At 32.1% G+C, this 22,106-nt stretch overlaps 1 protein-coding gene across 3 annotated transcripts in view; it reads right to left on the bottom strand.

The window, feature by feature from the left end:
• Positions 1 to 22,106, bottom strand: part of LOC127724676 (uncharacterized) — a 109,686-nt gene that overhangs the window by 20,552 nt on the left and 67,028 nt on the right. For 2 of the 3 annotated variants that reach the window (XM_052231722.1, XM_052231721.1), the window contains exons 12-18: positions 21,950 to 22,105; positions 21,043 to 21,229; positions 17,245 to 17,295; positions 15,649 to 15,704; positions 9,157 to 9,303; positions 8,705 to 8,772; positions 5,752 to 5,852 (exon numbers count right to left, since the gene is read on the bottom strand). In XM_052231722.1, coding sequence (XP_052087682.1) covers positions 5,752 to 5,852; positions 8,705 to 8,772; positions 9,157 to 9,303; positions 15,649 to 15,704; positions 17,245 to 17,295; positions 21,043 to 21,229; positions 21,950 to 22,105 — 766 coding nt within the window. The remainder of the gene's footprint in view (positions 1 to 5,751; positions 5,853 to 8,704; positions 8,773 to 9,156; positions 9,304 to 15,648; positions 15,705 to 17,244; positions 17,296 to 21,042; positions 21,230 to 21,949; position 22,106) is intronic. The other variant, XM_052231723.1, reaches the window with a different exon arrangement.

The raw sequence follows: 22,106 nt of genomic DNA on the forward strand, positions 1-22,106 counted from the left end.
GAAATCTGCGAGATTAATAGTTATCTTATATGAAAATTTAAACTTCATAGTAAAACAAAATGTTTTTCTAAAAAAAAAAAATTGACCGGACGGATTTCACATTCGCCGATGTATGCTTTGATTATACTGAAATGATCGACAAATAGTGTTATAAATATTTCTTTTGTTTTTAAATATTTTTTTTCTTCGTGAAACCAAGAAATCTGCGAGATCAATAAATATGTTAATATATGAAAATATAAACTTTACAGTAAATAAAAAAAGTTTTTCTACAAAAAAAAAGTTGAGCTGACGGATTTCGCTACAAATAATTAGGGAAGGGGGGGGGGGGGGGGGGGGGGGGGGGGGGGGGGGGGGTAGGAGGGGTCCTGATCCCGAAATCCCGGGCTTAAAAACAAGGAATCCCTAGGTCCCGAATTTAATAAAATTTAAATCCCGTCATCCCGAACTTCGAAAAAAGAATTCCCGGATCCCGAAAGGATCAATCCCGAAATCCCGAGCTTAAAAACACCCGATCCCGGAGTCCCGATAAAGGTCCTACCACCCCCACCCCCCCTCAATAATAAAGACCAGATCAACAAAAAACGTTGATATTTCTCATATCTAACAATATTTTTCGGTGAAATTAATAAACCTTTAAGAAAAATAATTGTATAAATGGAATTGTATGTAAATACTAACTCAATAATAATAATAATAATAATAATAATATCTTTATTTAAAGAGAGTAACTCATTTGAATTAAACCCAATCGTAAGGTAATTCCAGACTATATCAAGACCACTTTCGGCTATTTTTTTGGCATTACATTTTGTCCGTTTCGAGTAGCATTTTCATTTTTGCACTTAAATCAAAACGTCGTTTGCTTTCTCTTGCTTTAGTGAACGTCCCTTTGAGCGGGCCGCCATTTTAGAAATAAGCAACCTTTACGACGGACTCGAAACGGCGACGTCATAATACGGTCACGACACTATAGCGGCGCCGAGAGCGATGCGTATAAACAATAGTGTGATTTCCCTTTAATACAGCACAAACAACATTTTCCAAAAGACCAAAAAAGTGAAAAAGTATATTTTAACAAAACGCATTTGACTAACAGGTCGAACAACAAATGTTCTCAAACCGTGCTGACTGCCATTGGCGATTGCCAAATAAACGGATCACCGATGTAATAAATGGATCTTAATTATAAATTTAATACTAAACAGAAAACAATAAACTTGCGGAAAAGATGGTATACCGCAAACAAAAGGTGCAAAGGTTTTTGTACACCATATCCGGATTTCGACAATTAATGTCTCTTCAGTGATGTTAGGAATCGAAACGGTATTTGGAAAGCCATACAATTAACCTCAATTTAGGATAGACTCTTGAATTTTGAGGAGTCAAAAAAGGATGAACGGATCATATAAACCCGAAGGCAAATATAATACAAGCCTAAACGAAAAAATATAAACAAGTCTAAATTGAAAACAAGGTTCAAACCTATGATTGCGTTGGATAAAAACCGCAATTTTTATACGTGTGCATGCATAACAAATTTCTTGTTAGAGAGGTCTAAATACAGCACAAACAACATTTTCCAAAAGACCAAAAGAGTGAAAAAGTGTATTTTAGTAAAACGCATTTGACTAACAGGTCGAACAACAAATTTTCTTAAACCCTGCTGACTGCCATTGGCGATTGCCAAATAAACGGATCACAGATGTAATCAATGGATCTTAATTAAGTTTTTAATAATAAACAGAAAACAATTAACTTGCAGAAACGATGATATACCGCAAACAAAAGGTGCAAAGGTTTTTGTACACCATATCCGAATTTCGACAATTAATGTCTCTTCAGTGATGTTAGGAATCGAAACGGTATTTGGAAAGCCATACAATTTACCTACATTTGGGATAGACTCTTGAATTTTGAGGAGTCAAAATAGGATGAACGGATCATATAAACCCGAAGGCAAATATAATACAAGCCCAAACGAAAAAATATAAATAAGTCTGAATTGAAAACAACGTTCAAACCTATGATTGCGTTGGATAAAAACCGCAATTTTTATACGTGTGCATGCAAAACAAATTCTTGTTAGAGGGGTCTTAATACAGCACAAACAACATTTTCCAAAAGACCAAAAGAGTAAAAAGTATATTTTAACAAAACGCATTTGACTAACAGGTCGAACAACAAATGTTCTTAAACCCTGCTGACTGCCATTGGCGATTGCCAAATAAACGGATCACAGATGTAATCAATGGATCCTAATTAAATTTTTAATACTAAACAGAAAACAATTAACTTGCGGAAACGATGATATACCGCAAACAAAAGGTGCAAAGGTTTTTTGTACACCATATCCGGATTTCGACAATTAATGTCTCTTCAGTGATGTTAGGAATCGAAACGGTATTTGGAAAGCCATACAATTAACCTCAATTTAGGATAGACTCTTGAATTTTGAGGAGTCAAAAAAGGATGAACGGATCATATAAACCCGAAGGCAAATATAATACAAGCCTAAACGAAAAAATATAAACAAGTCTAAATTGAAAACAAGGTTCAAACCTATGATTGCGTTGGATAAAAACCGCAATTTTTATACGTGTGCATGCATAACAAATTTCTTGTTAGAGAGGTCTAAATACAGCACAAACAACATTTTCCAAAAGACCAAAAGAGTGAAAAAGTGTATTTTAGTAAAACGCATTTGACTAACAGGTCGAACAACAAATTTTCTTAAACCCTGCTGACTGCCATTGGCGATTGCCAAATAAACGGATCACAGATGTAATCAATGGATCTTAATTAAGTTTTTAATAATAAACAGAAAACAATTAACTTGCAGAAACGATGATATACCGCAAACAAAAGGTGCAAAGGTTTTTGTACACCATATCCGGATTTCGACAATTAATGTCTCTTCAGTGATGTTAGGAATCGAAACGGTATTTGGAAAGCCATACAATTTACCTACATTTGGGATAGACTCTTGAATTTTGAGGAGTCAAAATAGGATGAACGGATCATATAAACCCGAAGGCAAATATAATACAAGCCCAAACGAAAAAATATAAAAAAGGCTGAATTGAAAACAACGTTCAAACCTATGATTGCGTTGGATAAAAACCGCAATTTTTATACGTGTGCATGCAAAACAAATTCTTGTTAGAGGGGTCTTAATACAGCACAAACAACATTTTCCAAAAGACCAAAAGAGTAAAAAGTATATTTTAACAAAACGCATTTGACTAACAGGTCGAACAACAAATGTTCTTAAACCCTGCTGACTGCCATTGGCGATTGCCAAATAAACGGATCACAGATGTAATCAATGGATCCTAATTAAATTTTTAATACTAAACAGAAAACAATTAACTTGCGGAAACGATGATATACCGCAAACAAAAGGTGCAAAGGTTTTTTGTACACCATATCCGGATTTCGACAATTAATGTCTCTTCAGTGATGTTAGGAATCGAAACGGTATTTGGAAAGCCATACAGTTTACCTCAATTTGGGATAGACTCTTGAATTTTGAGGAGTCAAAATAGGATGAACGTCTATATAAACCCGAAGGCAAATATAATACAAGCCCAAACGAAAAAATATAAACAAGTCTAAATTGAAAACAACGTTCAAACCATATATATATATATATATTATCAATTTATTTGGCAATCGCCAATGGCAGTCAGCAGGGTTTAAGAACATCCGTTGTTCGACCTGATAGTCCAATGCCTTTTGTTAAAATATACTTTTTTTACTTTTTTGGTCTTTTGGAAAATGTTGTTTGTGCTGTATTTAGACCCCTCTAACAAGAAATTTGTTTTACATGCACACGTATAAAAATTGCGATTTTTTCCAACGCAATCATAGGTTTGAACGTTGTTTTCAATTTAGACTTGTTTATGTTTTTTCCGTTTGGGCTTGTATTATATTTGCCTTCGGGTTTATATGATCCGTTCATCCTATTTCGACTCTAAAATTCAAGAGTCTATCCTGAATTTAGATAAATTATATGGTCTTCCAAATACCGTTTCAATCCCTAACATCACTGACGAGACATTAATTGTCAAAATCCAGCTATGGTGTACAAATTTTTGCACCTCATCTTTGTGGTATACCATCTTTTCAAGAAGTTTATTGTTTTCTGTTTGGTATTAAATTAATATTAAGATTTTAGTTTAAACTACAATGGTCATGTTCATTGACAGGCGGGAACATTGCATAATGTTAAACTCGATAAACCTAATGATGATTTTAACCAAGTTTGGTTCTAATTAGTGAGTAGTTTCGGAGAAGAATTTTAGGAGCTAACAGACGACAACATACGACAAAAGACAAGTAATAGACATAACTCACACTGTCATTGAAACTAGGAGAGATACAAAAGGGGGGATCGTAATTAAGGGCAAAAACTTCGACACATAGTAGAATAAAGAAATACGATTATGTAATAAACTTGTTTATAGATCTTATTTTCCTGATCTTGTTTGTTATTTTACCTCTATCTACACATGCTTCATATATATAATAGATAAAAAATAACCCTTTTGAAATTTCGTGCGAACGAAGATTTTTTTTTTAGGTTTTTTTTTCATCAGAGACGCTCGAACATAAAAAAATTGAAAGCCCGCGAGATTTTTTCCCGAACTCGCAAAAAGGATTTAAATGTTTTAATAGGCTTATAAATCCGATGAGATGACGATTTCAAAAATGTAGTTATTAAGGCTATAGCACAAAAACACATAATAAAAATAGTTTGTGAGGGGCAGTAACTCTTATCAGGAGTCGACTTTTTGACGATTTTGGTCAGATGACTTATTTGTAGATCTTATTTTGCTGATCACTTTGTCATCTCTACTGAGAATCTCTATCTTCTAAGGTTTTCGCAAAAATGCAATTGTTGTGAAATATCACAGACTATAAAGGTCATTTGACTTGTATAAAGATTTTTGGAGCTAATCATTTTGATTGTTGAAATTCCCTCTTTCTATCATAGTTTTCAAGGTTATGGACTTAAATGCAAAATAAATAAGATAGTTTTACTTTAGAACCATAATTCCTTTAAACGGTTGACTGCAACATTGAGTACATATACGTTAATTCATATGAGATCGTGTTTGCCATTGCAATTTTTCCTCTATGTATGATACAAAGCAGGGGACAAATGCATGACTAGTCATTCAACTTTTGCATTTCACCAATATGTTTTATTTCACAGCCATATCGGACAGGTTTTATGACTAGCGTATTTATAGGACTCATTTGTAAGCTAGATACTCTACGGATGATTGTGGCTTTTTTAGTTGCAATGGCCTAGCAGATTCAAGGACAAAATGTTCATAAATAAACGGACGATTGACGCCAATTGACGCTCACACTGGTCCTTTTAGGCCGGCCGAGCCAAAAATGTGTTGTTCATGTTTGTTATAACAATGAACACTTATTACTTAGTAGTGATACATATTTCCTCACTTCAAAACTGTCATTACGAATGTAGTAGGAGTAATCACGTCTCTAGGTTATATAGTTCAAAGGTTCAAACTTTAAGTTTCCTTGTACGTACACGTCTTATCCTGATTTATCGAATCAAAGTCTTGTAGTTTTAAAGTTCGATGCTTTTCCGCACAGTTGGTTTGCATTTTTACCCGTATGTGAAATAAGTGATTGATTTAAATAGAGGACTTACATGCCTCATAATTGTGCAAGGGAAGCAATAAAGGAAAATAAACGTGTTTAACACAATATTACCGTTTGTTATGGATGGTAGTAATATTTCCAACGAGTCTCTAGCTTCGTCTTGGAACAAATAATGTAGATCTAGCTGGCGATTTTTTTGAAGCAGCTGGCACCTGTTAACAAAAATTCAAAACAGTTTAATATTTGATTCGCAAATGTCGTTGAAAATACAATTTAAAGTAATACATTTAAACCGTTTAGTAGCCTATAAAAGGCCCCGCTATGATTAAATGTGACACAATTCAATAGAGAATGCCTTGTGAAAAATTATGAAAAAATATGGTAGACAGCAACCAAAAACAACCACCAAATTGCAGGTTCCTGGCTTGGGTCAGGCACATTCATAATGCTGTGGGCTAATAAAATTTGCTGGCGTTTTAATGTTTTACATCATGATTCTTTAGAATTTCCATATATTCATTATCTTTGATAATGATGAAATTAAATTAATCATTGTCGTTCTTTAACCGTAAAATAACATAAGAAACGAAGAATATATCCGCGAAAAATATACAATTTTTCAATTGTGTATATTTGCCTTTGGTTTTTGAGTGATTTTTTCTAAAACGGTAAACATTCCTTTGTTAGTCCATTAGCTGGGTTATTTTCTCGAACGACATTTATGATCATTGCGTCACTGAAAGGTTACCAAAGTCTACGAACCGATATAAATCGAAATTTGATCTAAAAGCTATCCTTGTATTTTATTCACATTATTGGAAATATTTTAAGTAAATACGATCAATTGCATTTTAAATCATGCGTTCTAATGACAAGTTTATATTAACATAATGAACCACAAATTATCACATGTGACTGTTAATCAGTGTTTAATTAAATATGATTGATTTCACAGATATGACTTGGAACTCAGTAACCGAAAATGACAGTAACTATTGATTTATGATGACATGTGAAAGGTGAAAACCATTCAGTGCATAACCAGTCGATATATACGTTTACAGGTAATTATAAAGTCGAATAAATACAAATCCTTCCTCTAAAGTTACCCATGACAAAAAAAAAGGGTTTTTTCACGAGACAAATGAAGTTTACAAAAAAAAAAGAAAAAAGGAGATTTGAAGAAATCAGTCGACAAGTACCTAAATATATTCCTTTCAGTTATTTTTGTTGTTGGGTGCTATCTGTTTGACTTTTATGCGACATCTCCTATGTTTATGTAGGTATTTGTGTCGAAAGTTTGATATCAGACCTAATTAAACATTCCATGATAGTTATTGTTATCCGTCGCATCGTAACTTCCAAGCAATTGGACAGTTGGATTTCGAACAAAACCACTTTTATGTTTCTGTATTTTTATTTTATTATTTTTATCATGTAAATATGGGTTTATATCTTTTGGTTATTTGTGTTGTTAGAATTATGTCTCATTGCCGTTTACCAAACATATTCTTAATTTACATGCAACAGCAATCAAAACCTTGGTTACATTAATTTTTATAAACTATTTAGTTATTTCTACTGTGAAACTTATTAACGATGTTAGCCGCTTTTTGATTTCACCCATAACATCAACGTAAATTTTGAGTGTCTAGTTGAGTGAAAGAAAATTATTTTAATAAAGGTTCGGGTCTCTCTTCCTACACTATCATATGACTGAAATAGATGGTTAGTTACTTTTAAATTTTAACTATTTGTTTAACAGATTTTTATGGAAAGAACTGCAGAACGTTTATTTACGTAAACCCACATTTCCCTTACAGACTTAACTCATATACATTTCATATTACTCTCAACGACAGTTTCGTTTAGGTAAAGCAACTGCTCATATTTAATATAACTAAAGCAAATGTAAAATTACTGATTGCAGTCAACGTGTCAAATTAGACATTTTTACGACGTTTCAATGTCATTATAAATACCAATTCAGCACCAAAATAACCATAGCTAAAAAGAAGACCAAGTTCTGGTCTGCGTCCGAATAAAATTCACATGCTCTTAATTCATAGAAATAAAGCAGTCACAATTTCCCTTAAAAGATTTTGTCAGGTATATTTGGTATTTTAAAAGTTTGTATTATGATTCAACAAACAATCGTTATTTATGGTTAAGAGCATTTTTGTAAATTAAAAAACAAATATTGAACTAGCTGTTTTTTAGAGAACCTCCAGGAGAATGCATCCAAGAGGTATTTTCAGAAGGACTGTAAACTCTATCAAACACATCATTAGTACTTTAATTATGATATACTAAACTGATAATACATAGATATTAGTATATAATCAGAAACAATATTTTTTCGTGATTGTTAATATTCTTTCTAGATTCAATATAAAAATAAGAGAATGTGGTATGACAAATCTCCACAAGAGATCAAATGACACAGAAATTAACAACTAAAGGCACCATACGGCTTTTGATAATGAGCAAAGCCCATACCGCATAGTCAGCTATAAAAGGACCCGAAATGACAAATGTAAAACAATTCAAACGAAAAAACTAACAGCCTGATTTATGTACAAAATAATGAACGAAAAACAAATATGGGACAGGCACATACAGAATGTGGCGGGGTTAAACATGTTAGCGGGCGCCCAACCCTCCCCCTAATCCTGTGACATATATGTACGCGAGTAAATTTCATCTATGTGAGTCTAGGTTATTATTGTACAGAGGAATGCGGGAATCTTTTCAATCAAATTGTTGCTTCAAATATTTGAATGCCAAGTACATGAATAATAAATTTCAACAACGATATGCTATTTTGTGTATACGTTGTTAATTTTTTATTTTTGGGATACTAATTTACGTATGTAGATTTCATGTGTAAAACGAATCGATGAACTTATATAATCCATGAAAAACACGTTGAAGTCATTTTAATAGTAGAAACTTATCAATCCACAAATTAAGGTACCCTTCAAAAGCAAATTTGTATCTTCAACAACGAAAATTGATACCAATGAAAGTAAATAAATCAACAGAACTGAATTAAAGTACTCACCGGGACAGTAACATTTGTTCTGCTCCCCAGATGTTTGCATCTTTAATTTTTGGTCCTAATTCTCTGCCCTATAAACAAAATGGATAACGGTACATTTTTATACAATAAAACATTAGGAAACAATTGTCTGTCATGTTGTTGTACAACCTTTCGAAAAAACAAAACCAAAAAAAAAAAACAGTAACAACAACAACAATAGCACGATATGTATGTGCAACTATTTTAGATTAATGGAAGTGGACGAAACTAAATAAAGATACGCGGAAATATCAGCCTCATTATGCTCAAAGTGAGATAAAAAATAACTTGAGTGCAAATGCATTTGCTCTTATAACTATTTTTAAACTGTGACAAATAGAGTGAAAATCAAAACAAAAAAAAACTGAATAATTATTATTCAGGGAAAGTAAATTGATTTTGCTCAAATTCTTTATCGATTCATATGATTATACCAATTGTGCTTTCTGAATTGCTTCACTGGTAGTCATCTTTTTAACAGCCGCTCTGATTGCTTCTTGGAAATATTTATGTCTTAACATTCTGAGCTGACGTCCTTTCCATCGATATTCTGTGTATTTCAATTCAAAATCAGTATGCATCTAAATATCAATTATATCAGTGAAACATATTTATTTTTAAATCAAGGGAAGACAATTTAATAAATACTTAGAAAAATAGAAAACAAGTTACATTTTATTCAGTGTAATCGAAATAAATAGTTCTAAACATAACACACATATTTATCCCATTGATGATTATTTGATTTGAAGTTACAAAAAATGTATTTAATTAATCAATGTCGAATCTTACCAAATGTCTTTGTTTCTCAAGCGATATTACATAATTAGTACCGATCAAGATCATGACAGAGTTATAGAACCACTATAATTATATATATCTTTAACAAGAGGGAAACTTTCTTATAGCACACGATATTTCTAAGTTGGTTAGACGAGAAACAGACTGCCGGTGCGGGATTTTCTCGCTGTGTTGAAGACCCATTGGTGGCCTTGGGCTATTTTCTGCTCTTTGGTCGGGTTGTTTTCTTTGACACATTCCCAATTTCCATTCTCAATTTTATGTCATATTCTTAAAATAAGAAGAGCCCACACGACGTTACATATACTTTTACTCGCGTTCAATAATCGGTTTACAAAAAGGTCTTTGATATCAACTGCAGCTTTCTCAGATAAAAAAAAATCTTGATATGGGTTTCCACCAAGCAAACACTGTATTTGTCCATGTTAGTAAACGACATAAACACACAATTACGAACTGTTTTACACTAGGGATGACAACGAGAACTCGAGTACTCGAATATTCACTCGGAAGGCCGAGTAATCGAATGCAAATTTCATACTCAGAAACTCGAAAAATTGTTTTTGACATTTGTCCTAATATTTCCAACATATAAAAATAAGAAAATGTGGTATAATTGCTTATGAGACAACTCTCCACAAGAGACTCAATGACACAGAAATTAACAATCATAGGTCACCGTACGGCCTTCAATAATGAGTAAAACCCAAACCGCATAGTCAGACATAAAAGGCCCCGATGTGACAAATGTAAAACAATTCAACGAGAAAACTAACGGTCTGATTTATGTAGAAAATAATGAACGAAAAACATTATGATATACAGCAACAAACGACAACCACTGAATTAAAGGCTCCTGACTTGGTAGAGGCACATACAGAATAGTTGTATATCGTTTAAAATTTACCCTTAATCGTATCATGTAAGTGACACTATTATCAGTACATGAAACCTAATACGACAATTGTTTATCGCCATCCTTCTTTTTGAATCTTCCAAAAACAGATATGCAGGAGTTGGAATTAAAAAACTATGCACAAGACAATTCAGATTCTGACAAGAATCCTATTCGATGATGGTGTGATAAAGCAACAAAACATATATCACTAATAGCTAGACGCATATTGGCAGTGTCTGTGATATCCGTTCCTTCCGACATTTTTTCATCTACTGGGCGAATTATTACTATGTCTTAACTATATCTTCACCTTTACCTTTTATGTTGTCTGTTGATCAATGTCGATTTAAAAAGTACATTTCGTGTTGTTTATGTTATAAAAACGTCCGACTTTAGACGTGTGTAGATACAGCATTTTGTATTGGTATGTAAACAAAACGTCGTAATCGACTCTATGGTGATGTTAAAGACCAACATATCTTTCTGAATAAGAACAGAGTTACACGAAAAACCAAAAGCAATAACAATGACACTTTACACTTTAACATTTATTACCGATATTTTTAAATTCTTTGAGTACTTCAAGCATTTGAACCGAGTACTTGAGTATTAATTCTAATAAAATTGCAACCCCCTCTTTATACAGAAAAACATGTCAAATTAGTAACATACATTATTAAAATTTTTATTGATTTTTTCAAATTTAAAAATTTAGGACACAAATTTACATTAATATTATTATACGAATTTTGAAGTTCAATCTGATGAAAAAAGGAATGGTAAAAATATAAAAACACATAATGTTCTAATAATTATCTAATAATTATCTGAAAAACTTAAAAGATACCAGATGCAATCAACGTCAAATACAAAAGAAATGGAGAAGACACGTGAAATCTGAGAAAACTTCTAGCATCATAACTGCAATTGCAACCTGAACTGGAACATGATGGGTGTTTGCTTTTATAACAGAATTGTTTTTCATGTCTGATCTTTCGTATACTTGCCCTCAAGTTTTCAAACCTTATATATTTATCTCTAATGCATCTTAAATTTGTCAACAAATCAGTGGTTGTTAAAACAAATCTATATTTTTGTACATAGTTAACATATGAATGGTTACATTCATCAATGTTGCACTATATTACGACTCTGGAAATTAATCTTTCGATCCTATATTCGAAATAAAAATTTGTAAATGCAAAAAAACAAAGATTTGTTTTTATCAAATAACAATTCCATTTGTCATCATCGTATACAAAGTCATATCAAGATAATTCTCAAAACAAAACAAAAACGACAACAAATCAGATTTAAAGAGTTTCAGAAGTGAATGTTTTAAAATCTACTCATGATATTGTTTGATATTGCTAAACAATTTATTTGTGAAGTTCCATTGATTTTATCAATATAACCAATGTCAAGTTATGGTGTCACGTTTGATGTTTACATTTTTGACATGATGACTTGGAAAATATCTGTGGAATTTTCTAGAAGTATATCTATAGCAACTTATGATGTTATCTGTTTCAATCATTGTATAAAGAAAGATACAGAAAAAAATACGTCATTTCCATTTGAAATATAATGCAGTGGTGACATTTTATTGTGGACAATATATATTATCATCCATGACAAATGTTTTAGTACTCGAGGAATAAACTATCTGTGGAACATCATACTGGTAAATAATGTTTTACTGTTGAATACATTACACACTTTGAGCTGTTGAATTGTCGTTTATCATTGGACATTAAGAAATTGTCCGAATCAAAATGAATTCACCGCAGTTTGTCAGTCTAAATTTGACTAAAAGACTAAAAATGACTGAGGAATTCATTCTCACACTTGATGTTCACATCTAAATGACCGACTTTGGCTATAAACTGTGATTCATAATATTACAGGAACAAATTTCCATTTAAAGAGAAAATAAGGAATGTCCCTTTGGTATCTTTCGCCTTTCTTTTTTTTTATTGGAGCAAGGGGACTTGCTCCAATTACATGAATAAGGTGGAAAAATATATTCTAAACTTGAGAACAAATGATTACAGTGTTTGAATTGTCCGAAAATTCGTTCCTGATAATACCTTTCACATTTGGATTGTATCCAGTGAAATATCCGGAAGACAACAGATTCAAACCAAGTATAAACTTTTAATTTACTTTACTTGGTGTCCTTGATGGCCAATGAAAAGACATTTACAATACCTTTGCAGTGAAGATAAAAGGTAAAATGTGAATAACAATTATGACATTTGAAGACACTTTATTTAACCTAGGATATTGATAATAACAGCCACCATAGCCTTGTTAATATGACAACTCTTCCAAATGCACGAATTGTAGCTGATGACTAATATTTAACGCATACACAGTCAAATATTTAATATCCAAAAGCGATATGTTCTAGTAAATGGAAAAGTAATAATAGCAAAATTACCGTTGAAACAGTTTAAAACATAAAATCAATCTCGAACCTCAAATTTTGATAATTGGAGGAAAAAGAACATTCAAATGTACCTGTTTCTAGTAGTAACAACAAAACAAATGGATCTGTTATAAAGAGATAAAAGTGTGTCTCAGTCTTTGATTTTTGTGGACGCTGTGCACCATATGAGGAGTTTTTTGTCGATAAAAGTGTATTTATGCAATGTTAAGAATAAGGTTTATTTCAATATAAAGATAAAAAAGATGTGGTATGATTGCCCATGAGACAACTTTCACCAGAGACCAAATGACGTAGAAGTTGGCAATTATACGTCATCGTACGGGCTTGAAAATGAGCAAAACATATACTGCATTCCAAGCTATAAAATAGCAAGATATGAAAAATGTAAAATTATTCGAACGAGAAAAATAACGGCCAGGTAATGCACAAAACAATTAACAAAATTAACGAAAATCAAATTGATAACAGCAACAAACGAGAACGAACCACTGAATAATAGAATGCTCGCTTATGTTCCCTTTTAATAATAATAATTCAATATTTTACTTTTACTTTTACTTTTGTATCATGATATGTTACAAAAAAAGATGAAGGCAATAAGCGTGTTAGTAAACGGATTTTAGTGACCAAAAATGTCAGTATAATGTTGATGTGAACAGTTAAACAATAACTACTGAACATTCTATGTTTTGTATACTGTTGTGTGTGTTTTTGTCTTTTTCGTTTTAAGCCATGGCGTAGCCCGTTTATTTTCAACTTATGAGTTTGAATGTCCCATTGATATCTGTCGTCTCTCTTTTGATGTTTATATCCGTTAACATATATTCCTATAGAGATCTTTAGAGATAAAATGACAATGGAAACATCAGAGGTTAACATAGGAAAAAAAGTATAACAAAATACCAAACTCCAAGGTAAATTTTAACGATACAGGCATTTTCCGAGGAAAATTGTGAGTAAAACATGTTTTATAGCTAGCTTAATCTTCCACTAGTATAACAGTTGTTCATAATTATGCTGTCTTGACAAAATTGGGTGAGCAACCAACATAAACATAATAGGTTCACGTAAACTGTGAAGACATACATTACAGATATACAACAGACCTGATTACAAAGTTCAAACAAACATACAAATAAATATAACAAAGACGCCAACAAAATAGGGAGTTGGAGTTGATAGTCAATTTGACAAAGACACCAACCAAAAAGTTTCTGTAGTTGATAGTAAAATTGAAAAAGAAGCCAACAATAAAAAATAGTAGTTAGTATTACATAAAGTATATAGTATACACTTTCTCGATTAAGTATAGATTAAGAAAAATATAAATATTTATCCATTAGGTCTTGGTACTTTCCGATGACTTTTTGTGAAAAGACGTGACGTTTTTTTACAAAACCAGGGCTGATTGATTTTTTTGCTCAAATACCAATGACATTTTACAAAGTCTGAGTAGCAGCTACAAGCCCTTGAATATGGTATGAGTTTAGAAATATATACACTATACGCGGGAGAAGTTGGCATTTTGTTGCTAAGGTGAGGGAAAATTAATCATTTCAAAATTGAAATCGTCTGGTTTTTTAAAGATTCTGGTATTGAGATGACCGGTGTAGTCAACTAACTTTTTTTCACGGATACTTTATTTCGCGTTTAACACTTTCAAGCCCAATTCGCAGCGATTTGATTTAGCGATTTTGAAATTTACTCGAGGTAGTTAATTAAGGAAAGATCCAAGTTTGACATATTCGCGACGATTTATTATCGTGTGATCGCGAAAATAAATCGCTCACAAAAATAAGTTTGTTTCCTGTATATGTCTAGAAAATAAAGCGAGAGAAGCTATGGTTTCTTTAATCTCTATATCAAGAGAATCAATTGATGGGAGCAGATAAAGAAAAAATGAACTGTTAATAATAGTGTAATCATTATACCTGTTTGTGAAATGAACAGCGGCTTATTTAATGTGATCACCTTGTGAATTTACTTTTGAAATAAAACATTTTCATAGAAAGAGTAATGCCATTGCTGATGCTCTTACCCGATTGTATTTATTGCATATTGCAGTTTTAAAAAGTTATCATTATATTATTTTTTTTAATAAAGGGTGTCTGATATACCTGTTATCTATAAAGGAAACTCAAATGTAATAAATGGCTATTTGATTGATACTACAATTTAGTGAATGTTAGCTGATTATAAAATGTATTAGACGTAAGACAACAAATCGAAATATGATTTTTGTTTATTGTTTTTCAAAACATTTATTAAAGCGAAATATTAAAATGATTTATCGTAATTACAATGTCGTCAAAATAAGCTACAATAAACATCATTGATGTGTTATTGGTTTGCAAGGGAATAATTCAACCTCGTTTGAATCCCTATTCATGATACCTTTACTTTAAACTTAGTGGAGATGGGTTGCGCATGTGTTTTGGTTTTTGTCATTTTTTTGTGGGTATCTCTCCGATTCAAGAGTTTCGATTTCAACTGTTGTATCTTCTATCTCGTTTTGAACTTCAAGCTCAGCAGATTTTATCAACACGTCCAATGTCACATAATGTTGTCAAGCTTGACTGATAATGTTACACCATTTAATAAAAAAAAACGAAAACAACAGCAGAATCTTTTAAAAGTACCTGCATTACATCTGAATTACATCATGATCCATATTTCTACACATATTGGAAAAAAAAACCTGATAAAAGGCAAAAAAAAAACCGCAAGGGGAATGACAAATCAGATCAATAAACAGATCAAATATAATATCCTCACCATAACATCTTTAATGCATCCTGAGATGGCATCCCCCAAAAGCTTTATTTCATGAGCTGAAATACAAAAAAAAGAAACAAAAATTGCAAAAACATCTTTTCTTCTAATGTAGAAATCATATTTTCAATCGGTACTCAAAACAAGATTCTTTTGCTGATACAACGCTTTATGATGGGCATAATAGATGCATGCAAGGTATGTTACTATTGAGAGATGGGAAGTTAACAACACGAAAACTGAAATCACGATGGTTGTCATGGATCCTATTTTGAAAACACCATCTGTATTAATTTCAAGATAAATATCCAGAAATTTAATAGTCTTTCTAGTTTTAGAGGTTAGTAGGGGTTCGCAATCGCTACTCATTGTAATATCGACTGTTTGTTGAATATCAATTAACAAAAGTCGACAAATATATTGTGGATCAGAAGGTCCAGCTATATAATATCAACGTCTTTGGTGTATTTACTATTTGAGTTAGCGTTGATCTTACAAAGTGAGATTTTTGAGAACTTTTTTTTAAAACAAAAAATCTGTACCTTAGTATTCCAACTTTTTGAAAGTACTGTTTAATAAGAACCTGTAGTCGATCTTTCAATTTATCATATTTGTTATTAACCACTACTTAAAGTCATATGAAACTTTAAATCTAAAAAAAAATGTTGAACATGTTTTATATACTTGAATGGCTAAGTTTTAATCTAAAAGAAGTGATAGTGAACTTTTTTTAAAAAGAAAATCCTTTATATATTATTAAAATATTCATAAATGTACTGATATTGAATTATTGACTTCCAAGACACTGATTTGCCGATATTTTTCCGTATGCAGTGACCTCAACTACGAGACCTCTAGTTATAACTTCGGCCACGGCAAGTGCGAGGGGAATACCGTGACGAAAGAACGTAAACACACGTGCTCTTGAGGGTAATTAGAAATAAGAGATTCTTAAAGAACAAATTTAATACAACAAATCATTTAATAACTGCTAAGGAATAGTTTAATTAAGAAATGGGAACACATGGAAAATATAAAAACAAATGTCATGGCTCTATCAATTAACTTATCAGTCACGCTTTCCATGTGCTCTGTTTTTATTGTTTATCAATGTCACGATCCGGTAAACTTCGGCAACACACTCGAAAGTTAATTAGCTTGCGATCAACAACCACTGAATGGAATATCATTTGTCGATAATACGCCATAGATGTGTAATAATATAAAAAAAAATACGTGCATGCAAGACTTAGTTTAGTATATATGCATGCATTGGTTCAATAGTTCCGATAACATTAGAATTTCAATCAAAACTGAAGGAAATAACTTGTGATACAGATGCATCTTTTTAGTATCCTTTTGACCTTTTGACCTCACATATTGGACTGTCTATGAACATTTTTTTATTGTTTTGTTTCATTAATGTTTCGTGTTTGATCAAAATTAATGTTCACATACCAATTCGAAATTTTAATAGCGAAATAAATATACTGTAACATTTAAAAAAAATACATAAAAGAAAACTGTATACTTTAAAGTTGATTTGATATATGTCTAACAAATTTTAAAGACTATAATACTTATCTATTCTATGCATACATTTTCCATTCATTTTTCCACAGTCTTGTTGTCCACATATCTCCTCTATTCCTAAAAACAAGAATTTCAAATGAATTTGATATAAGCCCAAATTGACTCCAATATGTCTAAAAAAACTGCGTTTCAGCCTGTTCAAATATAGAAATGAATATTATCTTTTCATGGGTCAATTGTGTTGTCAGGAAAGAAACGATAAGTACATTGCAATTGTTATGTTAATTGTTGTTTTCCCGAAAACAAGAACCATCAACCGAATATTTAAAACAAATAAAACCAAAGGGGAAAATCACAAAACATATTGGAAATCAAAACTATTAATTAAAAGAGTACACTTGCTATCAAGTACAAAATTATATCCAAATATATTGTTTTAAGTAATCAAAGTATTAATGCGGTTATATGCTCAGGCAATTTGATTAATCACATTTGACTTGCGATATGATTAATGACTGCTCGGGACGGTCCTAGGACGAATTTTAAGATAATATTAAAAGCGGACTTGGTCTCAGGACTTTATTTTACGAGATTTGAACAACGGTTAACTGCTGTCGCCTTGATTTATGACTGTTGAAAAAGTTAAATGAGACAGGTCCGCTACTGAAATTAACTTCGAAACCAGTCCTACACGAACGTTAACTTCAACCCAGAAAGCTCCAAATTATCCAGACCTGTTCAAAACTTAACTTTAAGTCTGTTCTGCTCCACATTTAGTTATTTCGTAATTGGGACCCCTTTAAGAAAAGGATTATTTTGTATAACAAAAAATCATAGCCCACACATTCAACTCTAGCCGTAGTTGTACTTTATCATGTTTATATTGAATATGCCAGTATCATGATTCAGTAAATTTGGTAACTCAGGATTTAGAGTTTAAAAGTATGGGTCACCATGCTGTTTTTCAAGCTTTGAATCTGGCAAAATTGCTCACTTTTACATATATTATTAGTGAAAAATAATTTGTTTGTGAATAAAAAGAAATCTATGGTATGGAATTCTGAAATGAGATATGAGAAGAAAGATTTTATAATATGCTTTAAGAAAATAGAAATAAAAATTGTGTCAACGAACTTGTTTTATTGCTATAAGAAAAAAAATGAAAATTTCTTGAACATCCCTTAAATGAATTTTTTTAAATAAAACTGCCAAAATAAGTTTCTTTTTTTATAATTAGAACTGATCTAGTCAGTAGTCTTGGCATGTCAAAATGGATTGTATTACTTTTTTTCTTCGTTATTATTGGTGAGCGATAAAATTAAAAAGGTAGAAAAGTTCAGACATTATATGCAGAAAATTATAGGACACCTCAGATAGCCGGGCACTATTAAACTTTACTTCGAACATTCCGTTCAAGATATGATCTATAAATCCGCTGTTAACAAAGTAAATTACGATGAAAAATACAGTACGGCATCAATTTTATCTAGGAGGGGCCCTTACAAAATGTGAAACTACGCAACTTAAAAAAGTTGATAGTATTCAAGCATATAAATTGATTTCTTCCAACCCATTGAAAGATCTTTTTATCTGTATTCGAAATAGAAGTTCACTTATTTTTATAAAATTTGCATGTAATATGTTATTATCGTTTATATAATGAAAAAGCCAGGTCTATTATGAAAATTGCTTATCAAGATGATCTGTCCGTAGCTCTGGAAAGAACTTATCTGTCCGCCTACTAGCATATGAATTTGTATTAAACGGTCATTTTGTTCTTAACATAATCTGAAAAGTCTGATCGATAGATTAGTCAGTCATCTTCACTCTTTCACATTTGCAAGCAATCTTTAGACTTATCCACTGCTTTAAATTGGTAATGGTCAGACAATTTGCTGGAAGTCAATCTAATACTGTTCAGCAACTACTGATTAGTCTGAACTTAGACTGAACATCTCTTAAAATGATTTCTAGCGTATTGTCTGAACAGTACTGATTTTACCGAAGTGAATAAGTCTGAAAATTGACTGAAAGACTGACTTAACATTCTATTGTTTTGTCTTTTAAGAGTTGTTCAGATCAAAATCACAATCTCAGATCACAATTGATTAACTAGGGGTGAGACTGGTCAAAGTCAGACCTGTTTACATGTCTGATCCGGTCTGGAGCAGACATGTCTTTAAGGCTGGTAAAAAGAAAACCTGTAAACAGGAGCTGCCTTGTTATAAAGACTGGATCAGTCCTTAAAAAGTAGAAATAGGTCTGACTTACTCCAGAGTATGTGTTTAGTATATTTGGAAAGCAGTCAAAACGTCTGTTCAAAATCAGGTGCAGCAATCTGTTAACAAAATTGAAGTACCACATTTATTCTTTTCTTTGATGTTTTATTCCCAAAAAGCCATTTGTACAGAAACCCCCGAGAAGCTTTCTTTGTTGAGTTTTATTTAGTATCTAGCAATGTTAAAGTTAGATATTTATTTGGAATTACAAATCTAATATGCAGATCACTGAATCTGTACACATACCAAAGATTGGTTTTCCATTATCTTGAAAAGAAATATTTACTATAAAATTCCATAAAGTATTTTTAACCCTAAACCAAATAGGGGTTGCACAATGACCTTATGTGATGACGAATCTGAGAAAGATTCATAAAATTATGATTAGTGGTTTAGGAGGAGTTGCGGTTACAATATGGGTACCCCATATAAAGCAATGGCAAAGTTCATGTTTAGGAAGAAACCCCAAAATTAATTTTTCGAGCATGGTTCAGACTTGGTCAAGCATGGTTCAGACTTGGTCGAGAATGATTCAGACTTGGTCGAGCATGGTTCAGACTTGGTCGAGAATGGTTAAGAGTATGTCGAGTGTGGTTCAGACTCGTATAAAATGGTTAAGTACTGGTCGAGTAAGATCGAGTATAAGTACAAGTTCAGACTGTTAAGTATGGTTCAGACTACAGTCGAGTAATATCAAGTAAATTTCAGACCAATTCAGACTGGTCGAGTAAAAAACAGAACAGTTGATAGAAAATGAAAAGATATGGAATAAATGTACATGGGACAAAATCGCACACAATACATAGAAAACATTGAAAATTATCAATGAACAGGGATTTTATTCCTGTTCTTCATCTTGACAGGTGATGTAGGGTCTTCAATAATGAACGAATCATTCATTCTCTACAACAAGGCCAAGACGGTTCCTATCGTCGACTTACAGATATAGGCCATTTCAAACTTTTACTGGTTTGTAGTGTTAGTGGTTAAGGAGGACGGAGTTGTGGATACAAAAGTGAAACATTGAACGAACGACCAAACGAACGGACCAAAAGGCGGACGGACTCTCCATCACTATATACATCCACTTTACCATGAAAGCGGGGGTACACATATTGATTTTATACTAGAAATTGGTCATTTCAGTAAAACTTTCACTGTTTTACGTCTAATTAATGCACAGGTACAATGCATAACAATGGACAAAACCTGTTCAACTACTTTTACAAGGCAAAAAGGAAGGTCGAATAATGCAGCCAGTAAACATTTTTTTATTCTGAGCCTGCAAATTGAAGATAATTTTATATATTTTACTTTTAATACATTGGCTAAACAAAAATAATTATTATGAGAGTCCCAGACACTTTATAAGTTGACAGTGTCCCACCAATTTCACGTGTTTTAAGTGGTAGTAAACTCGTAGTGGCACACAATGCATTGCAGTTCATTGAATCGATTGGTCAATTTTTCAAGCCCATGTTTACTTCTATGGGAAATTACTATGCAAATGTATTCTGACGTCAGAAAATGTAGTGGTCCCGACCTGGTACATGAATAGGAAAAATGAAAACACTGTCTAACTTACGCATGCAAATGTTGAAGTAATACTTAAAACGCTTCTCAGGCATTGACAGTAAGGTTTGCAAACGCAACATACATCTTTCATTACTTTCAAATTCTTTACATTTTTCATCAAACTCTTTATTATCATTGCGAAGATCCTGCAACTTTTTCTTATAGTCTAATAGTGTTGAAATGTATTCACTATACAACTACAACAAAGAGAGTTATAAAAAGAGCGTTTCGTTAAATAAGTTTTTATACATTTCTTGTTTAGGGTTAACATTAATATAGTTTTGTTTAAGGAGTACCTTATACATTGTTATACATGGTCTCTCTCTCTATATATATATATATATAGCTAGCAACAAAAAGTGTGCTTTGTTTAAGCCCGCTGCGTTTTTATGGACCTTTTCTAAGTCAGAAGCCTGTTGTTCAGTAAATACCGTTTGTTGGTGTAGTCCGTAGGTGTTTCTCGTTTCTCGTATTTTATATAGATTAGACTGTTGGTTCTCCGGTTTGAATTGTTTTACACTAGTCATTTTGGGGCTCTTTATAGCTTGCTGTTCGGTGTGAGCCAAGGCTCTGTGTTGAAGGTCGTACTTTGACCTTAAATTGTTAACCTTTTATGCATCGTGACTTAGATAGAGAGTTGTCTGATTGGCACTCATACCACATCTTCTTATTTATATTTGATACTACCTCTTTTTTAACTTTTATTTTGATGTTTCTTAATTGTTACTCCCTCCCCGTCGATGTTGATTTGCCACGTGGTCGTGAAAAAATAATACATATTCTGTAATTTATCATATTTCTGATGAAATTGTTTTCTTTATATCTTTGAACAATATTATAACATTCAGTATATTCATCTAAATCATGATTTGTATCTTTAATTTTTTGAAATCTTAAGGATTAACTGCTATACTTACAATAATGTTTTCTTTTTCAAATATTTTTGAAAAAAACATTTCAAGATCTGATGCTACATTAGGACCATTGACTAACAAATTCTTATGAAACTTGAACATTTTTTGTAATCTTGTTGCACATTCTTGCAAATCCTCTCCCACATTCATCATATATTTC

This window comes from Mytilus californianus, unplaced genomic scaffold (genome assembly GCF_021869535.1).
Source record: "Mytilus californianus isolate M0D057914Y unplaced genomic scaffold, xbMytCali1.0.p SCAF_14, whole genome shotgun sequence".
Classification (NCBI taxonomy): Eukaryota; Metazoa; Mollusca; class Bivalvia; order Mytilida; family Mytilidae; genus Mytilus; species Mytilus californianus.